General features: G+C 48.2%; 1 protein-coding gene across 4 annotated transcripts in view; it reads right to left on the bottom strand.

The window, feature by feature from the left end:
• Nucleotides 1-12,565, bottom strand: part of RIN3 (Ras and Rab interactor 3) — a 174,292-nt gene that overhangs the window by 97,065 nt on the left and 64,662 nt on the right. For 3 of the 4 annotated variants that reach the window (XM_035261311.3, XM_035261312.3, XM_054240301.2), the window contains one exon: nucleotides 12,416-12,533. The exons of the other annotated variant lie outside the window; for it this stretch is intronic. In XM_035261311.3, coding sequence (XP_035117202.2) covers nucleotides 12,416-12,533 — 118 coding nt within the window. The remainder of the gene's footprint in view (nucleotides 1-12,415; nucleotides 12,534-12,565) is intronic. 4 annotated transcript variants of the gene reach the window in all.

Raw genomic sequence — 12,565 nt, 5'->3', positions numbered from 1 at the left:
GGCTCCTTGAGGACTGGGTTCCCTGGAGTTTTCACTCAGGCTTGTCCACAGTGAACTAGTTCACTGGTTACACACTGGGTTTCCCTCTCTCAGCACTGGTGCCCATGGGAGTTTGTGCTTTTGAGTTGCTGCTCTGGCAAGCTGCAGTTCCTTGCATTTGCCTATTAGTCTCTCCAATTTTGAGAACAGTGACTTGGCCTGTGACCCCGCCTTTATGACAGATCCAAGAAGAGTTGTCGATTTTTCAGTTTGGTCAGGTTTTTACTTGTTAAGACCAAGTGGTGACTTCAAGTTTCTAACATGCTAGATCAGACAGAACACAGGTTTCCTAACCCTAAATACCCATGTCACGTGGGAGGGAGGCAATCAGGAATGGAGGAGTGAAAACTAACATTTTATGAGCACCTCCTGTGTGCCAGGCACTACTGCACAAAGTTTCAGTTAATCGCCACTACGATTATGAGCCCATTTTACAGTTGAGAAAGCCAAGGCTTAGTGAGGTAGAGGCTTGAGTAGCATTGCCAAGATCTCACCACTGATGAAAGCTAAGGGGTGGGATTTTAATTTGGATCAATTGGGTTCCAAAGCCCACCCTCTCAGTCCATCCAGATCAGGCCCTCCTTGCACAAGTGTGAGCTGTTATTAGCTAACTGACCAATGACCCAGTATTTGCTGAACACCTGCAGCATGACCTACCTTCTGGGGGACAATGGATCCCAGATGTTGTATGAGATGCAAAGCTTCAGCCCAGATGGGGAAAGAAGATGTGACAATATGAAACAGACAATGAAGGATGGGGAACACCTGACGAGCTGAGAGGAGCAGGGAGACCAAACCAAGCAGAGGAAACGGCACAAGCAAAGGCTCAGAGGTGGGAGTGAAAGTAACACATGCAAAAGAGAGGCAGAAATGAAGCAGCGTGGCTCTGGAGGGGGCTGTAGGACTGTTACTCTTCCAGGGGGCTTTGCACTGTGACAACCTGGAGAAATTGCTCTGAACAGGCAAGAACAGGCAAGAAACCATGAAATTTCACTGTGCACCTAAGTAGCCTTGCAGGGAAGTCAGAGGGTCAGGGTGAATGTGGGCATAAGGAGGATGCTGTCAGTCAGAAAGAGGTTTACAAAGAACAGGTTCCCCCTCCTCTATTTCAGGATGGCCAGGACAAACTAACTCCCACACTTCATGAGCTAATGCCTGACATTCCACGATAACATCAACACGAGAGCTTTTATTCCTTCACATTGCCCTGGCAGAGAGCACTGCTTTACAGTGGTATTACTCTTGCACGTGCTAGGACTAGTTTGGTTACTGAGTAGAGAATTTCCTGAGAGGTTTTCAGGGAGGATGGGAGAGGGAGGCAGATACAACGCAAAAGGAAGGTGAGTGCCCAGATGCAGATGTTGCCTCCTTTCATGCTGCTATGGTCTGAATATTGGTGTCCCCCTAAATTCCTGCGATGAAACCTAATTCCTGATGCATGAGTATTAAGGGGTAGGGCCTCTAGGATATTGATTAAGTCATGAGGGTGGAGGCATGAAGGATCCACCCTCATGAATGGAATTAGTGCCCTTATAAAAGTGTGCTGTGGCTTGAATGGGTCCCCTCCAAAATTCATGTGTTGAAACTTAATGGCCAACATGATGCTTTGAGGAGTTGGGGCCTTTAAGAAGTGATTAGGCCATGAGGGCTCCTCCCACGTTGATGGGACTAAGACTCTCATAAAAGAGCTTTCACACAGCATTCAGCTCTCTGGCCCTTCCGCCTTTGACCAAGTGAGGACACAGCATCCCTCCCTTCCAGAGAATGCAGCTTCATGGCACCATCTTGGATCAGAGATCAGCCCTCACCAGATAAGAGAACCTGCTGGTGCCTTGATCTTGGACTTCCCAGTCTCCTGAACTGTGAGAAATAAATTTCCATTCTTTATAAATAACCCAGTCTTGGTATTTTGTTAAAGCAGCACAAATAGACTAAGACATGCTGAGTCAAGATTACCCACACCTGGTGCTCTCCTGTGACAGAAGCCCAGAAGGCACTGTGGCCTTGGGCCCTGACCTCTCCTTTTGTCACTTCCAAAAGAGCGGTGTCTGTGCAGAGGTTCCTGGCCCCTCACAACAGTTGAATTGGGCTACTTTCCCAGCTTAGATGTGTTTTCTGCAGCTGCAAGGCCCCTGAAGGTGGCAGTCCATGTACACACAGGCTGTGGCCACCCACAGTACTAACCCATTTCCCTCATCTCTCCCTTTTCTCTTGCTCTCTTGCCTCTGAGGCCATGTGTTCTAGATCTTTCTCCATCTCTGTCAAAACTTCTTCTTGTGTCCAATTCTCTCAGTGTAAAACAAACTCCTCCACTGTTTCTATGTTCCTGTTTCTTGGAGAGGCCTTGCTGCACCACAGACCGTCACAGGCCCCGACCCACTGAGAGGGCTTCCCTTCTAGTGGGTAATGGCTGCTCCCGGGCCTGCCCCTTATCTTTGCTCCCCAGTCCCAGTTTGTAGGCAGCCATGAAGGCCATTATCTGAGACAGGTGTCTCAAGCTCCTCCCTCCTCTTCCTCTGTCCTGGCAGAGTTACTGTCCTGTTCAGCTCCCACATAGTCAAGCTCTATTTTGAAGCACCAATATCAGAGGGCTACTTCCTGCTCAAAAGCTTTGCATGGCTTCCGACAACACTATAAGCCAAATCTCCAACACCCTGGGGTGGTTGTCAAGGTCTTTCATGACCTGGCCGAATCCCACCCTCTAGCCTCAACTTTGACTCTACTTCCAATCACCTGTCCCCCAAAAAGAGTTCTGCCCTTTACTGATTCTCTTTCCCGCATCTGAGCCCTGATGCAGGCTGTGGTCTCAGCTTAACACATCTGTTCCCCAGTTTCTCTTTTTCACAAATATTTTCCATCTTCCAAGGCCCAAAGGAGGCCTGGGTGGATTTCCCTGACAGTCACTGGTTTTGATGACCCAGAGTACATGCCTACATTCTAACATTTAGGACAGTTTGGCCTGTATTTCTGGTTAAGTATGCATGAGTCCATCTCTCCCACTGGTTCAATGCCAAGAACTATGTCTTCGAGCCTGTCATACTGTCCTCCTTCAAAAGCCATTCAACGTGTATTTAATTGGTGGCAAAGTCTTTGAAATGTTCCATAACACAGAGAAAGCTCATAATAAAATGTCTAAGTGAAAAAAACAGAAGCTAAGAATGCACAACTATGATTGAAGATCTTTTTTTTTTTGAGATGGAGTTTCGTTCTTGTTACCCAGGCTGGAGTGCAATGGTGCGATCTTGGCTCACTGCAACCCCCGCCTCCTGGGTTCAGGCAATTCTCCTGCCTCAGCCTCCTGAGTAGCTGGGATTACAGGCATGCACCACCATGCCCAGCTAATTTTTTGTATTTTTAGTAGAGATGGAGTTTCATCATGTTGACCAGGATGGTCTCGATCTCTTGACCCCATGATCCACCCGCCTCAGCCTCCCAAAGTGCTGGGATTACAGGCGTGAGCCACCACACCTGGCCTTTTATTTATTTATTTATTTATTTAAAGAAATTCACCACCAAAGTTTTACAATAAAGTTCTTGGAGTTAAATTATCTCACGATGTATTTTTTTCCTGGCCCAACTCCTGTGTTGGAGGCTGAAAAGGGGAATGCTGAAAACAGAAAGAAATAAACGTGGCTATTTTAGCCAAAACCGCTATGAGTAATAACCAATGTGAGATAAGAAGAACGAATCAACATCTTACAGGAGTTCTCCAAGAGCAAAGTGTTACAGGAAATGATGGGTTTTGTGGTATGAACTGCATGCTGCTCAAACTCCACAGCTAATTATAACTGCTAGTATTTATGGTGCACTTACTACATGCAGACTTTTTCCCATAAATTGTCTCCCATTTCATCCAGGAGACAAAGTTGTGGAGTGCATCCCATGTGCCAGGCAACATGGTCCCAAGCTGCTATATATACACACATTGATTGATTTGCTCATCAATCCTCCCAATAGCTGTGTTGCAGATGTTCCCATGTTGCAGATGGGGAAAGTGAAGCAGAGAAATTAAGTAACAAGTCCGATGTCACAAGGTGACAGAAACAGAATTGAAACCCAGAACTGCCAGCCTTTCTAAACCTCATGCTCTCAAAAGAGGTTTGCATTAATGAGAGTACAAGACTCACCACGATGCAATCAGTACTGCCTTGCTGCTGAAAATTCAAAAACAAAAAATACAAAAATTAGCCAGGCACGGTGGCGTGTACCTGTAGTCCCAACTACTCAAGAGGCTAAGGTGGGTGGATCACTTGAGCCCAGGAGGTCAAGGCTGTAGTAAGCTGTGATCACACTGCTGCACTCCAGAGCCTGGGTAACAGAGGGAGACCATGTTCGTTTGTTTTTTTTTTTTTAAAAAAAAAACCATGGACTAGCTTGGGCAGGGATTGCTGAACAAATCTTCCACTCTAAGGCATGTGATCTCAGGCTAAGTAGTTGAAGTTGACACATTTGTCCTGGGAAAGAAGCCCATCTCATAGCCAAATGCAGTGAACCCTTGTGCTAATTGGCATTGTTGGTTACCATCACTGGACTGTGGGGACCTTTGAAACTCAGGAAACGAGACATTCTAGATGAGTCCTCCTGGGCAGTGGAGATCTGTGTGCATGGGTGTCAGCATCACCCAGAATGCCTTTGAGTTCTGCTCTTAGGTTTGACCTGACCCATTATCCTAGAAAGAGATTTGACCCGGATTTAAATCAAAATGTAAATCCAGCACTCCAGGAAGCCAGTTTGAGACTAGCCTGAATAACAAAGAGAGACTCCATCTCTACAAAAAATAAAAAAAAATTACCCGGACACAGTGGCACCCTTGTTGTCCCAGCTACTTGAAAGGCTAAGGCAGGAGGATCGCTTGAGCCCAGGGGGCTGCAGCTGCAGTGAGCTATGATTGTGCCATTGCACTGTAGCCTGGGCACCAGAACAAGACTCTGTTTCAGTCAGTCAATCAAGCAAGCCAGCCAGCCAGCCAGCCAGCCAGGGAACAGGCAGGGAATGAAGCAGGGCTACCTGGGAAACACAGGGTAAATGGCTCAGATTGTGAGTGCTGGGCAGCTCACTTCCTGTATGGGCATCTGTCACTGTCTCATGGCTCCTCTTCTAGAGATGCGGCCAACTTGCCTTCTTTTTACTTTTTTTATTTTTTGAGATGGAGTCTTTCTCTATTGCCAGGCTCGAGTGCAGTGGCGCAATCTCGGCTGACTGCAACCTCCGCCTCCTGGATTCAAGCGATTCTTCCGCCTCGGCCTCCCGAGTAGCTGGGACCACAGGCACATGACACCATGCTCGGCTATTTTTTGCATTTTTACGGGGTTTCACCATGTTGGCCAGGATGGTCTCGATTTCCTGACCTCGTGATCCACCCGCCTTGGCCTCCCAAAGTGCTGGGATTACAGGCGTGAGCCACCACACCCGGCCTGGCCTTCTTTTTAAAGCCGCCAGCAGAAAAATGCCATCACTTGAATCTGTCATTGTCACCATCTTCAAAGCTCATGAATGAGAAAGTAGCTGGTATCTTCCTGGCTAGGTGGCTCGTTTCAGCCATAAAGGGGCAGGCTGCAGCTCAGCAGGCCTCCTTCCATCCTGGGGCTTGGCCCTTGATCCCATACATCCCCTGCTCCTGTGCCTCTTCTGCTGGTCCCTCTCTCTCCACATACATTGGGCCTCTGAGGGGTCCCAGTGAGGCCAAGTGGAGACTCAGACATCTTAGTCTTCTTGTCACCTTCACGCCACAGAGAGGAGAACTGTGGATGCAAGAGAGGGTTAGGCTTGTTCAAAATAGTGGCTAACTGGCCTTGTGGGTCACATGCTTGCAGGAGGATTAGACCTCCCATCCTATTGGAGGCTGGCTTGGCCATGTGACCTGTTTCAGCCAATGAGATGTGAAGAGAAGTGACACCTGCCTTCTCTGAGTGGAACCTTTGAGAACCCTCATGGAATTCCCGCCTAAATACCCCAGATGGGTGCTGCTCCTTCAGCTTGCATTCCAGTATACAAAAGAAGTTGCAAAGAGCCTCAGAGGGAGTGAGAAATACAATTGTTCCTTTGTATCTGTGGGGGGTTGGTTTCAAGACCCCCCTTAGAAATCAAAATCTGAGGATATGAAATGGCGTAGTGTCTGCCTATAACATAGGCATGTCCTCCTGTATATTTTAAATCAGGGGTCCCCAACTCCCAGACCAGGGAACTAGACCATGGCCTGTTAGGAACCGGGGTGCACGCAGGGGTGAGCAGTGGGAGAGTGAGCTTCACCACCGGATCTCTGCCTCCTGTCAGATCAGTGGCAGCATTTGATTCTCATAGCAGGAGGAACCCTTCTGTGAATTGCGCATGTGGGGGATCTAGGTTGCAGGCTCCTTATGAGAATCTAATGCCTGATGATCTGAGGTGGAACAGTTTCATCCAGAAATCATCCCCCATCCCATCCAGGGAAAAATGTGGTGCATATACACCATGGAACACTATACAGCCACAAAAAGGAATGAGATCATGTTCTTTGCAGGGACATGGATGAAGCTGGTGCCAAAAAGGTTGGGAGCTCTGCTTTAAATCATCTCTAGGTTATTTATAACACCTAATACAATGTAAATGCTATATAAACAGTTGTTGCACTATTTTTAATTTATTCTATTTTGTATTGTTGTGGTGTTATTTTTTATTGTTTTTTTTTCTTTGAATATTTTTGATCTATGTTTTGTTAAATCCATGGATGTGGAGACCACAAGTATGGAGGACCAACTACACACTCATTTTACTTTGTGTACCCACACGTGTGTGCGCAAGGCACTGGGTAGGGTTGTGTATTACCATAGCAAGACTAGTCCAAGCTGACTGCTTCAGGGAGTTTCAAGGAAACACTTAACAAGAAACCAGAGGACAATCCAGGCACATGGAAACGTAAGTGGTCAGAGTGAGTGTTTCTTCTTCAAACAGAGCATGGTCAGAGATGAAGTTGGCTACCCCTTCGGGGCATCCCCGTGTCTCCTTCCCTTGCCTCAGCTTTGTGTGGAGAGCCCCAACAAAAGGCCCCAGTTTCAGGCCTGGGCTTTTCCCTTGCCCACTTCCCCCTCAGATTACCCTCCCTGCAGTCACCATGGCCACCACATCTAAAAATCCTAAGCAGTGTAGACACACAAACCCCTCCCAGTGCCCTGTGATGGGGCACCATCATTATCCCCGTCTTATACTCAAGGAAACTGAGGCCTGGAGAGGTAATGTAACTTACACAATGTCACACAGTTAGGAGAAAACAGAGCTGGGATTCAAAAGGCTGTGTGGCTTCCATGGTCTGTCTCAATTGCTATGTCAAGGAGGAGGGCATTGAACAGGAAGAGAGAAAAGAGGAGCGGCAGATCCACTCGGCAAAAAACAAGGGAGCTGCTGCTTTCTAAACCGTCTGGCTGCACCCTAGTGGCTGACCTCAGGGGAATGAGGTCTGGGCGACAATGGAATGATACAAGGAAGCAGCAGGCCAGGTGTAGTGGCTCATCCCTGTGATCCCGACAATTTGGGAGGCCGAGGTGGGCAGATCAACTGAGGTCAGGGCTTTGAGACCAGCCTGGCCAACATGGTGAAACCTGGTTTCTACTAAAAAACAAAATTCAGCTGAACGCAGTGGTGCACACCTAATAGTCCCAGCTACTCAGGAGGCTGAGGCTGGAGAATTGCTTGAACCCAGGAGGCGGAGGTTGCAGTGAGCCAAGATCACATCCATCACACCAATCACACCACTGCACTCCAGCCCAGGTGACAGAGCAAGCGTCCATCTCAAAAAAGAAAAGGAAAGGAAAGAAACAGCAAAATCACACACACAAACTTAGGGATGACATCTGTGTATTTATAGTAAATGTACAAGAACGATGATGGAAAGTTACATGAAAGATTTTTGGCTTTCATCGTATTTTCAGCAAATTGAGCACTGAATTTTTAAAAGTTTAAAAATGGAAAGTGAGATTTGGCCGCATGGCCCTGGGAGGAAGAAAGAACCCATAGAAGTAGGCTGGCTGTCTCCGTCTCTGAGTGCCCCAATTTGTCCCTTGGGCTTAAAAAAATTCTTTGCTTGACCAAAGTTTAGTCAGGCTCCTGAAACTTCTCCTAGGCCCATCTGTACCTCCTAAAATCGTTTTAGCAAGAATCCTGCTTCTTTGGTTTAGAACCCCACCCCTTTGATCTTTGACATCTGATCGCTATGGCTATCTGATCAGTTTCCCGTCCTCCACCATCCCCTGGGGTGCTGTCTGATCACCCCGCCTGCCTCCAGCAAGAATTCTGTTGGGTCAGTTTCACCAGAATCCTCCCTACTCTTAATGTTTTCCCTTAGAGATTTTCCATCTACTGCCCCTGATCCTGCTCCTTGGCTATAACCCCCACTTGCCCATGCTGTATTCGGAGTTGCGTCCAGTTACACACCCAGATCTCTTTGTTGTTATTGCGATAGTTCTGAGCAAATCCTGTTTTTACTGCTTTAACTACCATCCAGCTCTGGTTTTTCATTGTTGTCTAATGGGAAATAAGACATGAAACCAGATACGATGTCCTGGTTTCCAGGGGTATCACTGGGTTGGAGAGACAGTGGAGTGGTGACCCTGGGGCTGGGCGGGGAGGTAGGGAAGGAGTGTGGTGCAAAGGATGACGGCAGAACTTCCAGACAGGCTGCTGGTCCGGCCTGATGTGCCTTTCCTCCAAGAAGCCTTCCTGGCCACCCTTCATGTAAACAGCACTCCCTGCTTAGGCTCCTAACGGGTAACATGCTCAGCTCATCATAACCTCCACTGTCAGCTACTTTCCCAATGTTGGTGTGGAAATTCAAGAGCACAGTTGGCTCTTGGGTTTCTAAAAGTTATAGGTAACTGGCAGGTGGCAGCTGAGTCCCTGAAAGTCTGGTTGGTCTTACTAAGCGACAAGTCTGTACCCTCCTGGCCTCTATTATCTGCTAATAGATAGGCGATAGTCCTATCTCTCTGGAGACCATTAGCACACCCAGGGGCTGTGTGGCCCCAGAGGCACCTGCTAAGAAGGCCTGGCCCTGGCCAAATGAGAAGGGACCTGGGTTCTTGGAGAGCAGTGGATGCCCCAAACAGCCCTACCTCTTCTGCTGTCATCAGATGGTGCCGAATACTTGTTCTGGGAAAACGGCCACTCTCCTCCTTCTTTGAGAACCCCACACTTTCTTCCCTGCTGGACTTCACAGGACAGAGGGGTCATTCAAGTTTGCTGTATAAATGAACAATCTTTGCCCCAACCCCATACTCCCTATCCTTACGACCCATGGATCTGGCTTCTAGCAGTTCAAATTTCAGGTGCTGTTCCTTTTCCCGAGCACATGGCTGGACCCAGTTTCCCTTGCAGTTAGCTGTGATCATGTGGCCAAGTTCTAGCCAATGGAATGTGGGCACAGGTGACACACCCACTCCCAGGCCTTGGCAGGAAGACCCAACCACAAGCCTTCTTCTCTATGCTCTTTCCCCCTTCCAGTCTACTGGCTTGGAGTCAGTCCTAGGAAACTGGAGGCTGCACGCTGAAGGTGGCAGAGCCTCTTCTTCCATCGGGGTCCCTGATCCTTCCCCACTAGCCAGGATTCTTGCCTGTGAGTGGGAAACCAGCTTCTGGGTTTAAGCCATTATGCTGGTTCTTGCGGCAGCTAGCTAATTATCTACGCTCACATGTTCCCCATAGCATGCCTCTCCATCTGCCAGTCACCCTGGATGGTTACTTATCATCCCCTCCCTCCACCTGAAGTGAGCTCTGAGAGGCAGTACATAGTGCCTGGCATGGAGGGGGCACTCCATAAGTCTCTGCTGAACACACATGAATGCGTGGGTTGTGTTTTATCCATTCTGTGGGGCTCTGGGGCTCTGCAGAAAGGCCTCCTTACAGCAGGAAAAGCAACCTGCTTCTGGATTCCCTTCCTAGTCTACTTTAAGGGCTAGAAGATTAACCTTCAACTGAACTATTATACTCACCTTCAGGACTCAGCCTGGGTGCTTCCTCCTCTTAGACACCCTCCTGAACCCTCCCCACAGTGACCTGCATCCTCTGTGCCCCCGGCCGGAGGTCCCTTTGCAGTATCACCTTTTGTTACACTGCACAGCAAGTGACGTCTGTCTCCCACGCCAGCATGTCCCCTCCTTCCAACCAGATCTGGAGGCCCCCGAGGCAAGGAACTCTGTCTTCTTCATCTTTGCATCTTCCCAGTGTCAGGTACACATGTTTCTTGAGAAACAAACACTTGAGAATATTTAATGAGTCTTCTTAACTGTTGTCACTCTGCTGCCAGCTGGGGTAAAAAGCTTCCCTCAACACCCTGGATCCATTTACAAGAAATGTAAGCCAGTGCTTGGAATATTCTATAGATTCTTCTAATAGGCTTTTTGGATCTGGATGCCTGGCATGTATACACATAGCCATTGAAACCACCTTTGCAAAAATTATGAAGAAGAAATTATGAGAATGAAAGAGATCTGACCCAACCAATTCCATCTTGCTTTTAACCTCCAAACTGCCCTTGTTCAGTCCTGGGCATAGGCCGAACTAACTTTGGAGGAATTCAGTTTACTATTTAACTTTGAAACAAAGATGGTAACGGCCTCTCCCCAAAACAAACCTCCTCCTTGCCTGGGGACCAGACCACCTTTATAAAACTAACAAATTAGCCACGAGATTAGAAATTATGGACCAGGTATGGTGGCTCACATCTGTAATCCCAGCACTTTGGGAGGCCGAGGAAGGTGGACCACTTGAGGTCAGGAGTTTGAGACCAGCCTGACCAACATGGTGAAACACCATCTCTACTAAATAAAAATACTTAGCTGGGCATGGTGGTGCATGCCTGTAGTCCCAGCTACTTGGGAGGCTGAGGCAGGAGACTCACTTGAACCTGGGAGGCAGAGGTTGCAGTGAGCTGAGATTGCACCATTGCACTCCAGCCTGGGCAACAAGAGTGAAACTCTGTCTCAAAAAAAAAAAAGATTAGAAATTATGGCTCAGGAGTCACGTAGCCAGAGGCCACAGGATCACTAATGTCCCTAATTGTTCCTGTAGATAATGCTACTATTATAAAACCTGAGATTGGTGTTTGAGGTCTGTATTCTTTCTTATGGATCACCTGGTGCCAGCTACCCAGACCAGTAAACTGGCTCATCTGGGCTTGTGGCCCCCACCCAGGAACTGACTCAGTGCAAGAAGAGAGATTCAACTTCCCTGGATTCCATCCCTGACCCAAACAATCAGCATTCCCTTTCCCTCTCCCCGCTACCTGCCAAATTGTCTTAAAAAAAAAGCTCTAGCCTCCAAATTTTCTGAGCGGCTGATGTGAGGAATAATGAAACTCTGTCTCCTGTTTCGCTGGCTCTGTGTGCATCAAATTCTTTCTCTGTCACAATTCCTGTCTTGATAAATTAGGCCTCTCTGGGCAGAGGGGTAGAAGCACCCACTGACTGGTTACACCATGCGAGGAGGAGGCAGCTGGCATAGATGGGAGCCCAGCAGTCCACAGGCCCCAAACCCAGTGACACTGCATTATCAGAATAAACCCGCCCTAGACATTTTCCCACGGAGGCCCATGCCTACTTCCAGCAGCACTGTGCAAACACAGGATTTTTGTCTTTTTTTTTTTTTTTGAGACAGATCTCCCTCTGTCACCCAGGATGGAGGGCAGTGGCACAATCATAGCTCACTGCAGCCTTGCCCTCCCTGGCTGAAGCCATCCTCCTACCTCAGCCTCCCAAGTAGCTGGGACCACAGGCGCATGCTGCCATGCCTGGCTAATTTATTTTACTTTTTGTAGAGATGGGGTCTTTCTACATTGCCCAGGCCAGTTTCCAATTCCTGGGCTCAAGGGATCCTCCTGCCTCCATCTTCTGAACTGTTGGGATTATAGGCAGGAGCCATCAAATCTGGCCTAGATTTGTGTCTTTCTAAGTGTTTGTCCATTTGACCCTCACAAAAGCTCTGTGACTGTTATGTTCATTTGACACAAAACTGAGGCTCAGAAAGATTCAGTGACTTGTCTGGGATCCTGGATTGAGTGTGTGCTGAGCTGACACTAGGACCCAAGGGTTCAGACATGTCATCTCCTTTTCTTCTCTTTCTCCAGCGTCCCTGTGCTGAGCTATCAAGAGGAAACCTCACCACGGCCATGAGAACACAAAGCCAACCAGCTGCGACGAGAGCGAGCGGAAATTCACGCTGACATTGGAGTGACGAACCGACTTCAAAACAAGTCCGGTCAAGTAACTTCAGCGACTGAAAGCTTTTCCTCCTTCTAATTTTAAACACCATCAACGCATGGAGGAGAGCCTGTGGTTAGAAGGTGCAGCCTCTCTGCTGCTGCTGCTGCTGCCGTGTGGTCAAGGTAAAAACCGAGAAGACGGGTACTTACTCGACTTTTCTTCCTTAATGGTGTATTCGAGCACCTCGGCCGAGCTCTCGTTCAGGGGAGGAAAGTGGACACACAGTATCAGGTGTTTCGAGCTGCTGTCCCGGCGGACCAGAAACATCTGAAACCAAAGAAGGCGACAGAGCTCCGTGA

Source organism: Callithrix jacchus, chromosome 8 (assembly GCF_049354715.1).
Source record: "Callithrix jacchus isolate 240 chromosome 8, calJac240_pri, whole genome shotgun sequence".
Lineage (NCBI taxonomy): Eukaryota > Metazoa > Chordata > Mammalia > Primates > Cebidae > Callithrix > Callithrix jacchus.
Note: the sequence above shows the minus strand (reverse complement) of the source record. Positions and strands in the feature narration are given on the sequence as shown.